This window comes from Muscardinus avellanarius (assembly GCF_963383645.1).
Source record: "Muscardinus avellanarius genome assembly, chromosome: 9".
Classification (NCBI taxonomy): Eukaryota; Metazoa; Chordata; class Mammalia; order Rodentia; family Gliridae; genus Muscardinus; species Muscardinus avellanarius.
The window spans coordinates 58,340,742-58,360,188 of record NC_137795.1 but is presented as its reverse complement, the minus strand read 5'-3'; the positions used below and the strand labels follow the sequence as shown (position 1 = coordinate 58,360,188).

At 37.1% G+C, this 19,447-nt stretch overlaps 1 protein-coding gene across 1 annotated transcript in view; it reads right to left on the bottom strand.

Moving 5' to 3' along the window:
• The window catches only part of GRM3 (glutamate metabotropic receptor 3), a gene marked incomplete at both ends in the record, with an annotated part of 94,127 nt that overhangs the window by 21,438 nt on the left and 53,242 nt on the right, over window positions 1-19,447 (bottom strand). The window contains one exon of the mRNA XM_080701784.1: window positions 9,460-10,526. Within this exon, the coding sequence (XP_080557910.1) occupies window positions 9,460-10,526 (1,067 nt within the window). The remainder of the gene's footprint in view (window positions 1-9,459; window positions 10,527-19,447) is intronic.

Below are 19,447 nucleotides of genomic sequence, written 5' to 3'. Positions count from 1 at the left end.
AGATACAAAGGGCTAATAGATACATGAAAAGATGTTCTTCATCACTGGCCATCAGGGAGATGCAAATCAAAACTACACTGAGATTCCATCTAACCCCAGTCAGAGTAGCAAGCATAAAGAAATCAAATAACAACAAATGCTGGCGAGGATGTGGGGAAAGAGGAACTCTTTTACACTGTTGGTGGGAATGCAAACTAGTTCAACCACTATGGAGATCTGTGTGGAGATTCCTAAGAAAGGTGGGAATAGATCCACCATATGATCCAGCTATACCACTCCTGGGTATCTTTCCAAAGGAGTTGAATTCAGAGAACTACAGCAACATATGCATACCTATGTTCATAGCAGCACAATTTGTAATAGCCAAAATATGGAACCAACCCAGATCACCATCAACAGATGAATGGATAGCAAAACTATGGGAAATACACACAATGGAATTCTATTCAGCCATAAAGAAGAACAAAATTATATCATTTGAAAGAAGATGGAAAGCCCTGGAGAACATTATGTTAAGTGAGATCAGCCAAGCACAGAAGAAGAAGATACATATGTTTCCTCTAATATGCCCAAACTAGGAAACACAAAGAATACCAGAGGGACTCCAGATATTGAAGGGGAAATACTAGCTAAGTTTGGATGGTAAGATAGGAGAGGAGGAAGGCCGGTCTCGATTAATAAGGGTCTACACTTGAACATGTGTAAAATTATGAATAAGACATGGTTAACATGGACAACCATTGGTGTGTGTGTGGGGGGAAATGTGGGCGGGGGGGAGGGCACCAAATATAGTGTAAATGTATACTATTTATGTTCAATAAAAAAAATTGTTATATATAAAAAAAAATAAATAAATAAATAAAAAAAAATTCTATGATGTGAAAGCCTTGATACATCTGGGATAATTTGGAAATTTTTACATATATATGAAATAAGGGGGCTAGAACTGTTTTCTTTCTGCCTCTGTTTTGATTGAGAAACAATTATGAGAGATAGCATATATCGTGCAGAAGAGAAAAATTCAAATATTCAAATTTCCAATGAAAACTTTATTCCAAAAACATATCTGTAACTGTTCAAAATTCTCACAAGAGGTATAGCTCAGTGGTATAATGTTTGCCTGACACACATGAAGCCCTGGTTCCATCTTAAGCATAAAAAGGATATTATAAGGAAAGAAGAGGCTTTTAGAAAGAGATCTTGGGGAAAATATGAATTCTGTGCCCTCACATAAAGCCTAGTGAAGAGTGCTTCACTGTGGCCATTCCCAGGAAGTACCTGATACCTCTAAAGGAGGAAGAGGCCTTGGATTAGGGCCTGATTCCTTCTTTGGAAATCTAGAAGGTGAGAAAACACTGATGACTGCAGTGGCCGTGCACAGGGCCTTGCTGCTCTATTGAGCTAGTCCTTAACTCCATGAATTTAGTGGAGCAAAGGGTACTTGAGTGGTATGCAGATGTGGATGCTGATAGTGCTACTCAGAGCCATCTGGGTAGTCCAGGGACATTGTGGAAGAACCTGGAGGCTTTCACAGAAAGAGTCTGGGAGAGATAGCTGGATTCCTTAAAACTGAAAAAAGAGTCACAAGAGGCAACTCAGACTAGAGGTTGCCAGCCAACTCTCTCAAGTACCTACAAGAGAAAAAGGCCATGAAGAAACTTTAGGTCACAAGAAAACTTCCTTTAATCATCTTATAGCCATCCAAGGATGTATCATTAACCAGCTGTGAACTTAGAGATCATAAAGCCACCCAACCACATAAAAACTGTCCTTTTTCCATTCATTCATTCATTCATTCATTCATTCATACTAGAGTTTGAACTCAGGGGCAGTCTACCTCTGAGCTATCAACCTCTGAGCTATCTACCTCCAAGATATTTTTATTTTATTATCAAACAAGGTTTCACTTACTGAGACTGGCCTCAAATCTGGTATCCTCCTATCTCAGACTCCTGACTGCTGGGAATATAGCATGCAGTACCACACACAGCTTCTTACTACTCTTTAATTAGGGCTGAGGAAAGAAACAATAGCTGGTGGATTTGGGAGAAAAAGCAAGTAAATCAACCATTAATCAACAAGAAATGATACTTTCAGTCCCAAGGCAGGTCAGACCTCAGGAGGAAATGAAATTTCATGGTCAGATATGGTTCTGACAATTAAACTGGTCTAGATATTTTATTAATGGAGATGATTTCCAATAGAAAATGATAATAGGACTTCTGTTTCCAAAGAGCTCAAATTCACAGATCTTAGTATTTGAGTAAGTCCACTGGAGTTTCCTTCCAGAGGTGGGGAATGATCACCCTCACTAAATGCCAAAGGAATAAAAGGAGGCAGAACTAAAGCTGCGTGTGTGTGGTACTGGGGATGAAACCCAGGGGCATTCTACCTCCAAGTGACACCCCCAGTCCTATTTTTTATTCTTTATTTTGAAACAGGGTCTCACTGAGTTGTAAAGGGCCTCATTAAGTAACTGAGCTGGCTTCAAATATGTGCAATCCTCCTGTCTCATCCTCCCAAATGCTGGGATTACAAATGTGCACCACCATGCCTGTGTTCTAAACTTCCTTTACAAGGATATTTGTATAGCAAGGAGCTTTAGAAGATATAGTGCCTACCTCTAAAGCAAAGGGCCAGTATACCATCTCCGTGACAAGCAGAACTCAGAGACCATGCAAATGCTGACACTGGCCGCTGTTTCTGCTGTGAATCACAAAGGCCTTTTTTTTGTTGGCATCAATAAAACTGGGACAGGCTAATTTGTCACATTCTAAGTAGAATAAAACCTTAGACATTATGGTCTTTGACAGTTTCAGCAATGAGAATGAAATGCCAACAGAGACGTGGCTTTTTAAAAAACATATACTTTTATTGGTGCATTAAAATCTTACATCAAAATGAAGTTCACAGTGACAGGAACACACATGCACACAGCATATTTTTTTAAAGGAAGTGTGAAGGCCTCAAAGGCTGATTGATAGGATTTGAGGAAAGCTCATGAGAATTAGTAGTAAACATGCTGACAAAATTGTATGGTCAACCAGGAATAAATAATGTTCTGCTCTACTGGCTATTCATGATGAATTTTTGGGGAGGAGTTGGAAGGCTAAGTAATAGAAAATAAGTTCAAAGAGAGCTGCTGGCTGTGTGGCCTGATTGTCACCAACTCTTCTCCTGGAGAGAGGGTAGAGTATATTTCTTCCCCAACAGGATTCAGGTCTGCCTGATTCTAGCAACTAGTACCAAAATTTGTCCTGAATGGGCAGAAAGTCCCACTCCCTTTCATATGAAATTTAGAGAGATACACAACTATACCGAGCCTGAGAAGGCAGAAACCCAGTGAAATTTTTAAGCTCTGGCTAGCTTCCTTGGAAAGCAGAAGGAGCAGGACACATGGTGCTTGTTATGAAATAATGGGTATTCTGGGCCTTCCTGGGGCTCATCATCTGTTGTAGCTTCTTGGGGCAAACTTAGATCCATTCCAAGATGGCAGTCAAAGATCTCAGAGTTTTGCACTGAAACTTGGTGACAAAAAGAAAGGAGTTTTGGTCTTCCTGAAGAGACTACTCTAAGACAGAGAAACTCTGGAAAATCACAGATGAAGCACCAATTAGTATTTGGGCTCTTACTCATTTGGATTGTGTTTACAATGCTGACAAAAGTGCTCCGTTAAAGAGTGAGAAATGGGTGCAAAGTAAGCTAAATAAATTCTTGCAATCGACAACAGCTCTGGAAAACTTCCCCAGCCCTTATGTTAAAACCAGGCATGCCCCTGAGAGCTATTATCATGATAATATAGCAAATGCCCTGGATGAAGATGGATATCTTTTTAAAAAGTTACTGCTGGATGAGCCAAGACGAAGTTAGTTTAAGTGCAGGAGCTATAAGCCCCAGACAGAAAATGATTAGCTCTAGAGTCAATGGATTGCCAAAGGTGAAATGAATAGTAATAGTGATGATCTTGTCATCTAGTATAGGCTTTTGGGTGCACAAAAACATTGGACTTTTATTTGGCAGAGCTGCAAGTAGCTGCTGAGCACTTCAAACTTAAAGCAAATGTGTCTTGATTACTGACATGGAGCTGTCCTCCACAGTATGGAATTCTACTTTCACTATCCACTTGATTCCACTGATTTTAGCTGCTATAGGGGGAAGATATTTACAGCTAGGACCAAGGCTTTTCTGTGCCCAACAATGGTTAAAGTCTACATGCATCAGATCAAGTATGTTGGGAAACTTTAGAGAGGGAAGAAATTCAAATATTTGTGCCATGTTATAGATACCTGAATCACACTCCTACTAGACCTGCTTTTGGGAAGGCTGGGCTGAGACAAGAGTATATCATGTGAGGCATTTGTTTCAGATGTAAATCTAAGGGGACACCACAAATTCAATACTAAAGATAATATTTTAATGCAATTTTTAAAATAAAAATTAATGCTAGCTGGGCATGCTGGCTCACACTTGTAATTCCCGCACTTGGGAGGCTGAGACAGGAGGATTGTGCAAGTTCGAAGCCAGCTGTGCTGGCTTAGGAGACCATGTTTCCAAATAAAAAGTATAAAATAGGTCTGGGAGTGTAGCCTGGAGGTAGAAGGGTTTCCAGGAACCCCAGTACCACCAAAAAAATTAATAATAAAATCAAAATTAAAAAATAAAATAAATAAAAATAAAAAATAAAAATTAATGCTAAATCACACAATGAGCCCAACATGAATATTTTAAATAAGAGTGGGATCAATCACAGTGCTGTGCAATGGTGTATTCAGTCCTAATGCAAGATAAAAAATCCATAGTATTGATGCTGTCTTGATGACTGTTGAAGCAGGTGTCACCTCATCCACTCTGCATTACTTTGTGGAAAGTGGGAGTTGGGGAATGTATACAGATTTGCTGATACTATGGCTACTGCCATGACTGTGAATGATAAAGTCTTTTGTCTCTGGATCAGGAGTCTCATGTCTTCTGCCAGCATCCCTGGAAATATGTGGCAGGCTAGTCTGGTAGATTTCTAGCAGGGTAAAAACCTTTCACAATTCTTGACAGGTTCTATCTCCACTTCTAACCATCTCCATTGTTAACATACTACGGTAGCTGCCAAAAGCTCTATCCTACCAAAGCCACTTAACCAGTCTCCCTATTTCTGCCTTTTCTTTTCTGTCATATAATCAAAGAGTCTTTATAGCTGTTTAATGTATTTCACTTAAAATGTAAGCTCTTAATCACCTCTGCTTTAAAATCTTTCAGTGGTTTCATTTTCTATATAAAATAAAACTTAAATGCATTGCTATGGCCTATAAAGTCCCATAGGATCTAACTTCCCTGCCTGTGTCTCATATTAAATCACTATTCATGAAATTGTAGCCACATATGCCTTTCTTATATAAAAATATCTGCATAAGAGTATTTGAACTTGCTCTTTCTTCTGCCTATCATGTAGACTTCCAATGGCTGGCTGCTTTCCATCCTTTACTAGCAAAGTAGGGGCGACAAGCATTTTTCAAAACAACTTGAGATTTGACTTATTTTTTAAATCTTCAAAATAGTCAACATTATACCTGTAATCTCAGTACTTGAGAGGGTGAGACAGGAGGCTTGTAGGTTCCAGGCTAGTCTCAACAACATAGTGAGATTCTGAGCAACTAAGCAAGACACTGTTTCCAAACAAAAAATAAAAAGGGTTAGTGGTGTAGATTAGAGGTAGAATGACCCTGGGTTCAAGCCCCAGTACCACCCCCACACACAAATAAAAATAGAATGAGAAAGTTGGAATTTTGCTCTAAGTATTTGAATCTTTGTTGACCTTTTAAAGTAACCTCCAAGGTGTCTGCCTACTATAGGTAAAGTGTTTCACCTGCCTCAACTCCAGTAACAATCTACTATCTTGATACTAAAAGTATGGCTCTTTGTCTAGTAGCATTTCTATTTCCCAGGAGCTTACTAGATATCCAAATTCGTGGCCCCCATCCCTTCTTAATCAGAATCTTTATTTCAACAAGATCTCCAAGTGATCTGTACTCGCATGTTTGAGATGCACTGTAATAACTCCCTTCAGTAAACTTTTTTGTTCCATTATAATGCACACTGATGTATGAATCAGTCTGCATTTTTCATTCCCTCATTCATTATTTAGTTTTCGTTGCCATTCTCCTTTCCCTCCCTACTAGACTAAAATTTACAAAAGTGGAAGGACTTATCTATTGATAGAGGCTGCCTCTAAGGTTTATAAAAATACTTTCAGAAGATGTGAGTAAACAAAACCCTCAATAATTACTATGAATGAATTCCTTTATGGATCATTTTTTTTTCACACATAAATGGCCTAGATTTTGTTTACACAATATAAAGCATGTATTGGATTTCTGATGACTCCATGTTTGATTCCTAAACTATATGAGAAAGTTTGGTTGAGATATAGCAGGAGATGATCTGGGAATTTTCTCAAAGACCCTTTGAATTTTTGGATGCTGACTTAAGTTCCTGCTTGCTCTGTCTTGGATGCCTGCAATATTTCAATTCCTCCTCCTTGTTCTAGACTCAACTCCATCATATCTGTCCTCCATGTTTAGGCTAGATACATTTGTGGTACAGTATCCAAGGCAGATTTAGATTAGAAAAAACTCCTGTTATTTCTTAACTGTGCCACCTGGGAAGCTAATTATCCTCTGAGTTTGTTTACCCATATCTCTGATGGATAATAATGTTTGCTTTGCAGGGTGTTAATGAGGATAAGTGATCTCATGTAGCACAGCACCCAACAGAGTGAGTTGATCAGGGTTTGTGCCTTTCATCTCCTTGTTACCTTTCACAGTGTCACTTTGGCTAAGTGCCCAACCAACCAAAAGAAAGCAAGGGAAATTTAGAAATCTCAAGACTTCAAATTCCGGAGACATCATATAAATGAATTCGTCTGCTGCTATAATCTGGCCATGGTGACAAAGTCCATTCATTTCTCAATAAACCCACCTTCCTACTAACCCATTTTCCAATTGAGTGAGAACAACATGACCACCTTCTGGTTGGATCATTCCTGTCCTGTCAGGAATATTTCCTATATTCTCTCACTCTTTTAATTGTACTTGTCCACTAAGATATGGGGTAAAATCCCAGGCTTTCGAGACGAATTCCTGGTATGGCCAAGCTCTTAATGATCTCTTTGTTGGAGTCTACAGACATTTAGTTTGTACCACCAATTTAATTATAACAACTGTTTTCTCACTTAATCTCAAATTAGTTCATGCTTAGTATCTTCAGTTAATTCCATTTAGCCAGTTATTCTTCTATATTGCCCTCATGCAAAGGGAAAAAATAGTCTTTTTGTGATTTAGAAGGAAATGCTAATTAATTCAATAAAACTAAAATTTTATCATTTTATGTTTATCCTAAGTTGAATTTTCTGCTCTCCTATTTTTTTAAGTAAGTTCTTCTGAGAAGGCATGGTTTCAACTCATATGTCCAGGGCAAAATAACTACCACTGTAACCATTCTGCAACCCCAATTCTCAAATCATATCTCCTAAGCGTGGCTATGAAGACCAAAGATAGAGATAAGGGTTTGAAAATACATTAAATATGAGACTATAATGTGCCAATAAAAGTATTAAAAATAAAAATAAGCCAGGTGTGATAGCGCATGCTTGTAATCCCCACACTTGGGAGGCAGAGACAGGAGGATCGCTCTGGTTCGAAGCCAGCCGCGCTGGCTTAAGAGACCCTATTTCCAAATAAAAATATAAAATAGGTCTGGGAGTGTAGCCCAGAGGTAGAAGGGCTTCCAGGAATCCCAGTACCACCAAAAATAAAAAAAATATGTATATGTATATACATATTACATATATACATACACACACACACACACACACACACACACACACACACTAGTTCTCCATTTAAATTCTCAAATTCTGATAGTTCAAATTAGCTCTTATATTCCTGCCCTTTGATTTTGCTAATCCAGTTCTGATGTTACCTCTTCTTAAAGATTTTCAAAATTCTTAAAGTTAGTTTTAAAATGCTTGACCTTTGCCACAATGTTGAATTTATATTCATTTTTATTGTTCTCTTTAATGTAACTCATAGGTTTGTCATATGCTTATTAATAATTTACATTATATACATTAAGCTTTGCCAGTCTCTTGATCCTATGCTTTAGAATTTTTTTAAAAGTTGTTTTAATTGATAAAATTGAATATCATATATGTGATATTTCGAAATATAAACACCTTGTAAAATGATTAAATCGACCTAATGAACATGTATTGGCTTACATACTTACCATTTTTTTTGTGGTGAGGACACTTAGAAAATCTTACTCTTTGTGATTTCCAATAAAACAATATATTGTTATTGACTATAATCACCATTATGTACCATATATAATTTGAACTTTTTCTTTCTTACCCAAAAGAAATTTTATATCTTCTGAGTCTTCTTTTTGGGATCAATTTTCTAGATTTCAGCAATGTAGGAATTGTTGGTAAACAGATAATTTGTGGGTGATTATAACCTATGGGGGCATTTTATTTTGTGAAGTCCTGGTGTAACAGGAAAACTGTTATGCCTCTGGAAAACTTTAAACTCAAATGACTTAATAAATATAGAGAATAAAAACCAATTGCCTGAAGAGAAAAAAATATTCACCCATTAGATGAAAAATCAGAATTTTTAACATAAAATTAAATGGTGAATGGTTTCAACAACTTAGGAAATTATGATGGAATGATGAAGTTTCATTCAGAAGACATGGTAATTGTATGGAAGTTCAGAAATTTAAACTGTATGTTACTAAGACTCTACAAATAATGACTTAGATAAGTTGTATATGTAAAATTTTGGACTAGTTTAAGGACTCTATTTACTCAGCATATTTGTATATATAATTAAAATCTTAGAAAAGGCATAGAAAATTAACATTATATTTTAAACTATTTTAGAGAAGTAATGAAGTATGAATAAAATTTTCATATCTCTAAAGTAATCCTAGCTAATATTTTAAGTACTTTAATTTACAGATGGCTCTATCATAGCTAAGTCCTCTTGTGCCTAATTTGAAAGAGTCTCATTAGGTTCTCTTTGATCATATCTTATATTCTTGTCAATTGTTTTTTCAATTTAATTTAAAATCTGTGTGAATATATTATATTTTCTTACCCACTAGATTACAAACTGCTCGAATGACCATGACATTCACATTTTTCTTTCCTTCTGTGCCTAGCACAATGCTCTGAATGAGGTAGGTTCTAATTAAATGCTTTTAAAAGGCATACTGAATTGATTTTTACATATCATATCAAGATTCATCATATTATTGTAATCACTTGTAATCACTCAACTCACTCCTAAGCTGAAATAAAAATGAGTCTATTTTAGCTTCTATACAATAAAACACTGAAAGAGTAAAAGAACAAAGGAAAGAAGAGGCCAATGAAAACAAATAAAAGAAAAAGCAAAGACTTACTCTGTAGTCACTCGATGTCACATAAAATATAGGGAGGAAGGCCAGCCAGATGATGCAGGTGGTGTACATGGTGAAACCTATGAACTTGGCTTCATTGAAGTTTTCCGGGCACTTCCTAGTTTTGAAGGCATACACAGTGCACAAGATCACCAGGATCACATCGTAGGTAAGGGAGATCAGCATGCTGGAATCTCTGACATTGCACTTTAAGATGACCGTTTCTCGCTTCTCTGGAAGAGTGTACCTCCTGGTGCCTGGAGCCTCCAGGATGAGCCACACAGACACCATTACAATTTGCACCAGTATCAGACCCAGGCAGATGAAAACCTGAGAACTGGGGCTAATGAATTTTGGCCTCTGAGCGCCATTCTTGACCCCATCGAAGATGCGGGCGATGCAGTTTGTCTTGGTCAGCAGGGCTGAATAACAGACAGCAAAGGAGGTCCCCAGCCCGAGCCGGCGCAGTGCACAAATGACAGGTGATGGCTTGGCAATAAAGAAGAATGTCATGCAATATGACAGGCCAACCCCGAATAACAAGATGTAGCAGAGTTCCCGGCCTGATGCTTTGACCAAGGGCGTGTTGTTGTGCTTGATAAAAACAGTTATGACCGTGCAGGTACACATAAAACCCAGGCAGGCAATGCTGACTGGCCCAATGGCCCAGGCATCTTCCCACTTGATGTAGTCCTCAGGAAGGTCAAAGCAACTGGAGAGATCTGCCGTGGGCCACTGTCCTGGCCCACAATCCATACAGGTAAACTCATCAGCCAAGTATTCGTAGGGCTCACAGGGAATGCAAATCCAGCAGCAGACATCCCCTGGTTGCATGTTCTTCATTTCATTGGGGGCACAGGGGTCACTGCATTGCGAGGTGGGGATTGAATTCCGGGACCAGTGGATAGAGTCGACATCTAGTGATAAGGTTTCTGCCCAGTGACCAACCTTCAGGTAGGAATACTTTCCACCCACAAAGCGGAAATTGAACACATTGTATCGTCCCATTCCATCTCCAAACGTGTCAAACTTGACTATGCTATCTGCACCTTTATTTGGGTTGAATGGAGCTGTGATATGTGGAATAACAGAAAAACAACAAAAAGAACACTTGTTAGGTATCTTCTTTGTGATCTGTCAGTTACTTTATGTTATACACTTAGCAAAACTTAAATAATGGGGAATGGGGATTCCATGGCTGACACAATTTATCAGTTACCATACAAAATTGCACATCAAAAGCTACTAAGTATTTATTCATTCATAAATTCACTCAGTATTACTGAGTGTCTAATGGGTGCCAAGTGCCAGGGATAAAAATGAGTACAATACAGTGCTCTCTTCAAAGCTGTCTATTATGTAAGGAGAATTGGCAAATAAACAGTTATTCTGTGTGGTGTATAAATATTCTTGCCTTGAAATATTTTGCAATAGGAGTTGAGTACAACTTCCTATCTCATTCTTATTACATATTGATTTGTGGATAGCTACCAAAATGTGTCCCATATTAATGATTTTCATGAAGATATAAAAATAGAAAAATTTGTTCCTTTAAAGATTTTTTTCTCATAAATATACAACATGCTTTGATAAAAACAGTTCAGATGATTTACAAAGAAAAAATTGAAACCTACCCACTCATAATCTTTCTACCCTAATGTTTTAATTTCTTGGAGTATATTTGTTCTAACTACATATATACAGGTGTCTCTCTCTATAGTACACTTTTATCCACACAAATCCTTGGATAGTTTAAAGGTGCCAACAGTATGTGGAATATAGGTTAGGTATGCTTTAAAGTTTGTTTCTAAGTGTCCAGGGTCAGTAGTACTCCAAAAATGTCCTGCTTGTAACACTATCCCTTTTCTATATCTCCTGGAAAGTCCCTAAGAGCAGCGTGTCTTTGAGGATGTCTTTCTTGCTGATGTCTGTTGACATCCTGATCCTTTTGTTTTTTAAGTTTCTGCAGTAAAACTTATTACATCTTAATTTTCATTTATATTTCATTTTTATTTTGGGGTGTTAGGGATGGAACCGAGAAATGTTCTACCTCCAAGCTGCGCCACCTGCCCTTTTTTATTTTTTAAATTTTGAAATAAGCCAGGTATGGTGGTGGATGCTTGTAATCCCTGCGCTTGGGAGGCCGAGACAGGAGGATTGCACTGGTTCGAAGCCAGCCTCAGCTACTTAGTGAGGCTCTCAGCAACTTAGTGAGACCCTGTTTCCAAATAAAATATAAAATAGGTCTGGGAGTATAGCCCGGAGGTAGAAAGCCTCTGGGTTCCACCCACAGTACCACTAAAAAAATAAATAAATAAAAATAAATTTTGAAATAAGGTCTTGCTAAATTGCTGAAGGTGGACCTGGACCTGTGATTCTCCTGTTTCAGGCTCTCATATACCAGGATTATAGGTGTGTGCTACCATGTCTGGATTAGTCTGCATTTATTAGATGTTTTAGAAACATTACACTCAGGTAATAGACTGAAGAGAGAGATCATTAACTCAGAAGGGAAAGTTTACTTAGTAGGTCAGTTTCTGAGTTAACCTGCCTACCTTCCAATGACAGACAGTTGCTACCCTAGGCTGTTACTGAATAATGATCTTCAAGATGTGGCTGAAGCTTGATGTTACATTTGATATCAGACCAAGTCTATGTGTCTGTGATCACTTATTTTCATGTCACCTACTCTGGTCTACTGTGTACTTTCTATTTCACATTGCCAGTCTTGGCTCTTAGAAGAAGAATGTTGCTGCTGTCTGTGTGATGCATAAATGTACACTGTTAGGGTGGGCTTGCCACGTGATACTGACTCGTGAATATGTACAGAAGCAACAGAGATGTTAACAAGTCCATAAACAGACCAGTTCATGCTAGAATTTCATACATGATAAAGGTGATGTCTTTTGTGAAGAAGGATCTTTAATAAACAGTTTTAGGCAACTGTTTAAGTCAACTGGAAAAAATGAATTTGGATCTGTATCATAACCTAAGCTAAAATAAGTTCTGAAAGAATCAAAGTTTTATATGTGAAAGTAAAATAATAAAGTTCTAGACATAAAATAAGAGGGAAAAATTAATATCGGTGTGGGAGAATCCTTATTAATTACTACTGAAAATACAGAAGCCATACAACTATAAAATTTCTAAAAATTCCAAACAATAAACATACATAACATAGGATAATAAATGACAACCATTACTACAAATTTACAACTGATATGGAAGACAATGGTCAACTTTCTCATATATAAAGGATTTGAATAAATATATAAAAACATTTGGAGGATATGAACAGATATTTATCTTAAATAAATGAAAATATGTTCAATACCAGTCAATAGAGAAAAATGCAAACTTTAGGAGGCAAAATAATAATCTCTTGAAGTTGTCGATCTCCAAATCTTTCAGAACCTGAAATGTTATGTTAGACAACAATGAGAAAGTAAGGTTACAGGTGGAATTAAGGTTGCTAATTGGCTGAATTAAAGTAGGGAGATTATTATGATATATATGGATAAACTCAATGCACTTCTATGCCTTAAATGTGAAGGAAGGAGGCAGAAGTGTAAATGTCAGAGTGACGGACATGAGGAAGACTGGAATGACCATTGCTGGTTTTGAAGAAAGAAAGTGCCTATGAACATGGGTGGCCAATAAAAGCTGAAAAAGGTATGTAAATAGGTTGCCCTACAGGGCTTTGAGGAAGGAATGCAGCCTTTATGGATACTTCACATTTTAGCTCAGTGAGATCCATTTTGGACTTCTAACTAAAGTTTATTTGTTCTAAACCATCAAGTTTGTGGTAATTTGTTACAGCAGCAAGAGGAAACTAATAAACACAGTAAAACCATTTTGCCTTTGTAACATGTATTCTGTAAATGAAACTGTAGTGAAGCAAGAACTCTGTACCCTGCTTTGGGGTAGATAAATTAACACACCTCTAACAGAAACAGAGGACAGTGGTACAGGTTTTCAAAATTAGAGATGCATGTGACTTTCGACTGGGTAATTTCAATTTGTGGACTGTAAATCTTATAGTTAGGTTTGCCTATGTATGAATGATGACTTTTTTAATGGTGTTTACTGAAAGGTTATTTGTAATAGAAAAAAATTGAAAACTACCCATTTGTTCATCATTAGGAGTCATTAACAATAAATTAGGCAGACAATTAATGTTACATAGCTGTGAAAAGAAATGAGAAAGTGTTCTATATTTCCTGTAGTGCAGCCATTAAAAATCCTAAACATCACATTGCTATATACAAAGTAAGGTGTTTAATTTGCTATATTTTATGTAAATAGGGAAAATATTTTTTCTGCATAAAGAAACTCTGGAAAAATACCTAAAAATAGTGGTTACATGTGAGCAAGAGGGAATGAATGGATGAGTAGTAAAGGTAAAAAGAGATTTTTTTTTTTACTGAATGTCCTTGTATACTTTTTGCATTTTGAAGCATGTGGATGTTTTACCTATTCAAAAATCAAATAATTAAAAGAAAAGCATAAGTTGACAATCAAAGACCACTAAACATTTGAGTAAATTTCTAAACTGAAAGTGACAAAGAAACAAGCAAAGCAGAGAAACGGTGAAAATAAAAATGAAGGAAGGAGCAAAAGACAAAAGGCTTTAAAACATTCATGTGCTCAGAGAAATAAAGAGAGTACTTCTATGAGATTGGTGCAGAACAGTCTCAAATAGGAATGTTCAGAGAATAAAAATGAGCTTTTGGAAATGACACAGAAATATAAATTCAGTATAAGAACTGAGAGATAACTATGAGAAAACTCAAAGTTTTACCAACATGCCAGAAGGAAAATAGAAAATATAATAGGAAAAGGACCATTCTTTGGAATTTCAACTTTCATCCAAGAGGTACTCCAGAAAGAAAGAAAGAGACAATACTGGGCATTATCAAAGGAGTAAAGGCATACACCTGTGAGAAAGGCGTTTGGCTTGGTAATGGTGAGGCAAAATCACTCTAAGTGTTCCATATTCATGTAAAAATTATGTATATGTATTATTTTGCTACATATAAAGTTATGATAAAGTTAGAATACTTAAATGAAATAAGGCAGAACAGCTTCTAAAGTATATAAATTATGGAAATTATACTGAAAATATTTTAACAAGTGCTCAAAAAGTGGGCAGTGAGTAAACAGTCTTCTGGCAGAATTTTGTTTTTTAATAAAAGTCTACCTTTTACTAAGTTTGTTTTGTTAAATTGTAAAATAGGTAGTAAAATTCAGTATAGTGTCTAAATCTTTTAAATACATAATGTACATTAAAGTACTTCAAATGAGTATAGTACAAACTTTAAACAAAAATCTATAGTCAAAAGACTCTGATCCTTAGTTTGGAATACTGAGTTGCTGTGTTTACACTAGAAGAAAAAAGGAGGAAAGGAGCGTCTAGAAGAAAAAGGTGAACTATGTCTATCAAATATTACACATGTGAGAATGACGAGGTTGAACGGTAATTCTAAACACAACACTGGCCGGTAGGAAAAGTAAGGTCTTTCTGCTGATGCTAAGACTTAAGTGGCAGAGCGGTTGAGGCCCTAGTGTATTGATCTTGTTGCTGTCCTGATGCTTCTAGAGTTTACTCTAGGTCAAATGACTCACTAGGGAAAAAATTAAGGCCCAGTGAACTGGAACCATGATTCTCTAGCAACCAGTTCCTTAGTGTGAGAAATCTATGGGGAGTTTGCTCTTTCTCAAGTTGGGTCTCAGCAAGGGAGTAGGCATCATTCGAAATGGCAAAACAAATCACTTCACTTTTCTTTGGTCTGGCAGTAACATGAAAGAGCCCAAACTGAGAGGGGAAAATGAAGAACAACCAGAGATATGGCTGAATTCTTAAAAACAAAACAAAAACAAAACAAAAACAAAATAAAAAAAACCCTCACAGCCAGAGTCTCCAAAATCTAATTTCAAGTTCCTTGTCACTCTAATGCCTCAAAATCTGGTCCATTTTCAGAAGGAGCCTGCTCTGACCTCAAGTCAAGAGGATGGTTTCTCAGGGTAGCTCATTATCTAATTAACTCTGACCCCAGGATCGAGTGGATTTATTTGAAAGCTTTAATACCAAGGTGACTATCCCTCCTAGGACCCATTTGGTAGGATGAGTTAAGTCTATTCCTTAGAAAAATCATAGGTCAATGGCAGGAGAAAATTAAATTAGTCCTTTATTTTTTTTCCTCTCAGAGAGTAGTCCAATTAAGGTAAGACAATAATGTGGCTCATAAGAGGCCTTCAGTGATGGTAATATTGCCTTCACGGCAGCGTTCACATTTGTAAATACTAACGATGATTGTAAAAGCTACTAGCAACACCACGGCTCTGATTGTTAAACTGGGGCCTTGCTTAAGTGCCTGTAAATTAATCTGATAAACTGAAATAAAGGTATAAGTGAGAAGACAGAAAATGGCACTTTCCTTGAAAGACTGTGTCAGAGGGTAAGAGGTGAAGAAAGCAATATCTTTAGGTTGGAGCAGACAAAACCTTTTACAAATACCATGCAGCCAAAAGAGAGAAGAGACAATGAATCCCTGGCTGTCAGTAATTTCCTATTGATCAGGAACAAAGTCACTGAAGCATTTCTCCCAGCTATCAACTGAGGGAGCAGCTGGAACAAAGCTCCACCTAGATGTCTTAGATGCTCAGGTGTGAAAAATGCTCCATAAGAACCTAACATGCACAGAGAAAGTGTTTGGGAAAAGATAATGGAAGAGCCTTGTGCTGTGACTTCTGGAAAGGACTCTTCTTTGGCCAATATGCTACCAGTCATTAGTACTGTCCTAACAAAGTACCACAAGCCTGGTGGCTTGAAGTGATGAAGTTTTATTGTCTTACAGATCTGCCTGAAGGCAAGGTGTCGGCAGGGTTGGCTCCTCTGAGGGCAATGAGGGGCACCTGTCCTATGTTTTTCTTCTAGCTTCTGGTGATTGTCAGCAACCCTTGGTGTACCTTGGCTTGGAAATCCTTGCCTGCCTTCATGGGGTGACTTTGTGTTTCTGCCTCTGTGTCCATATTTTCCCTTTTTATAAGGAAACTAGTAGTATTGGATTAAGGCCCACCCTAATGAACTAATTTTAACTTGCTTACCTTTGTATGGACGCTATTCCCAAATAAGATCCCATCCTGAGGGTCTAGGCTTATTACTTCAACATTTCTTTATAAGGAAGAACATAATTCATCTCATAACAACCACATGCTATTTTGCTAGATATTAAAATTTATATTAATGTAATCATAAATTATGTGTTTTTAAATCTAACACCTGCTTAAAATTAAGTCTCATGTGATTTATTCATGTAGCAATGAGAATTTAAGAGTTGGTTCATTTTTAATGATGCATAGTATTTTTATCATAACATGCACTACAATTTATTTTCCCATTCTTCTGTTGATGAACCTTTATTTTAAAATTTCTTTCAGCCTACATAAACATCGCTCTATCTTTAGCTGAGTTACCCCAGAAGCAAACTAACCTTTGGACTAAATTTGAGTTTGAGCATTGATTTGGGAGATGATAGGAAAGTAGAAAACTAATATATAAAAAAGAAAAAAATCACGCCGGGCACGGTGGCGCACGCTTGTAATCCCCGCGCTTGGGAGGCAGAGACAGGAGGATCGCGCAGGTTCGAAGCCAGCTGCGCGCGCTGGCTTAGGAGACCCTGTTTCCAAGTAAAAATGTAAAAATAGGTCTGGGAGTGTAGCCCGGAGGTAGAAGGGCTTCCAGGAACCCCAGTACCACCAAAAAAAAAAAAAAAAAAAAAGAAAAGAAAAAAATCCAATATCAGGTGTATTGATGAGTGAGTTACTGCTGAGGGTAAATAGATCTCAGAACAAATGACTATCTGGCCCATGAGGTCAACAGTGCTGAAGTTGAGAAACCCTCGCCTAGGATTTCTAGATCTCTTTTGAAAAAATCTCAGTCCCCATTGTAAATGGAAAATGCCAATACCAGATGAATTCTTTACGGCCTGACCATCTCAAGGTTACTATTACCTTAACTTTTCTCTTCCTACTGTCATGTCCATCTTATATATTTCCTTTATGTCCTCCTTTGCAGTCGTCTCCTTTCCTATTTATTTACAGCCTCACTGGCGCTTCATAGCACCTAACCTCCATCTCTACCACCGACCCCATCTAAAAAAGATCTTCATGGTTTCTGTTTTTCATCTTTTGAAAAAATCATCACCAGTTGGACATCTCCTTCATGTCAGTCAGCTTCTAGGAAAGAAGCATATTCTCCTCTGTACCTGGAGCAGGAGGCACACAGCCTTTTAGAGTTGACTCACAGCAAGAAGTCTGTTCTTAGAGTTAAGTGAAGTCTGTTCTTAGAGTCAAGTCTCTTTGTGAGCTTTCTCCATTAGATTTCTTACCCCAGCACAAACCTAAGTGCCCAGTAATACTATGTGACTTAGCATCACTAACCAATGGGTTTCAATTTATGAGGAGAAATTGTAAATTCTGAAGACAAATTTAATCTGCCTTCATGTTTTTTAATGTGACTTGGTCATGTAGATCATAAATAAAAAAGAAAATCAGAACAGAGGAAAAAATAGCTTTCCCAAGACAAAGTTGAATAGACATATCCATGACTTTTTAAAAAAGAAGGCATAAGATTTCTATTGCTCTGTCCTTAAATCACTGCTCCACCTGCCCATACTATAGATCTAAGTGCCGCAGAAGACTGAAATGTGATATGGGCAGAAAGTGAAAAACAGCCAAGAAAATCCCATCCAGAGATTCTCTAGTAAGTCACAGTGCAAACTATAAAAAGAGGATTTGAAAGTGGCTAGCAGGACTAATATTCTGAAGAATGCAATCACAGTAAAAGGAATACTTAATAAAACAAGCTTTCCCATTTCAAAGCAAATAATAGACTTCTTTATATAAAAAGCAGAACAGCAGAATTTTGAGACAGCCTCTGAGGATGAACGTTCCCAAGATAAGCACAGCAGTGTAGCATGAACTGACTGAAACTTCTATGGGTGAAACAAATTAATTTCTATTCTCTTGGTTGATGCATGCATGGACATGAATTTGACTCCCCGTGTAGTATCATGTAGAAAGAATACAAGGGAAAATAAATTACTTCTCCTGCCAGCATGCCAGTCTATTGTTAAGTTGCCATGTGTTTCCTAAGTCACTGTAACATAGCTCAGTCTTCTGTCTTCATAGAGCGGAGCTGCATTATTGAACCATAAGATTTCAGGTGCTCTTGTCAGGTCATCAAGCATAACTACACTTGCTAAGATCCCAGACCTACATTGTCATGAAAGGATTCCTAGCCCCATGGAAATAATTAAGGTGACATAAAGCTATGATTTATTTTTTTCCTCTTTCTGTGCTATAAATTCTATTCCAAATCATTCAGAAAAGAATGGTACTAATGATATTGTATGTAGTTATTTTTTTCCTTTATAGAAAATATCCTTGGATATTGGTCAACACCAGAAATAATTTCAGCTCATTTGAGTCTCACTTCCACTGTTCCTCAATTATATTTAAATTGATAAATTATATAAATTTAACTTTCTTTTGGTGCTCTAACATATCCCGTAAGCAAAGAAATTCTATACCTATGTCTCTCTTACATAAACTCTCACATTTCTCATCTCATGTTTTTATTGAAAAACAAGGGAATGGAGTATTGTTAACATTCAAATTTTCACCCGCAGTCACCTTTTCAACAGATGGAGAGAGTTAGCAGTTAGTAGTGCATGTGAGAATTATGGTATTCACATGTCAACATCTAACCAGGTGTGTAATTATGGAGCAGACACAATTATCCTTCAGGATCTTCCACTTTTTTTGTCTCTTGTGCTTTTTTCCCCCTTAGCATCTTGTTGCTAATACCCACTCCTCCCACGTAGCCTCAAGCAAAACCAATTCCTATCAAAGTACTAGATAGTGTATGTGTTACCCTTTTCTGAGACAGTCATCTTAAAAGATCCCAGTCAAAAGAAAATATCAAACA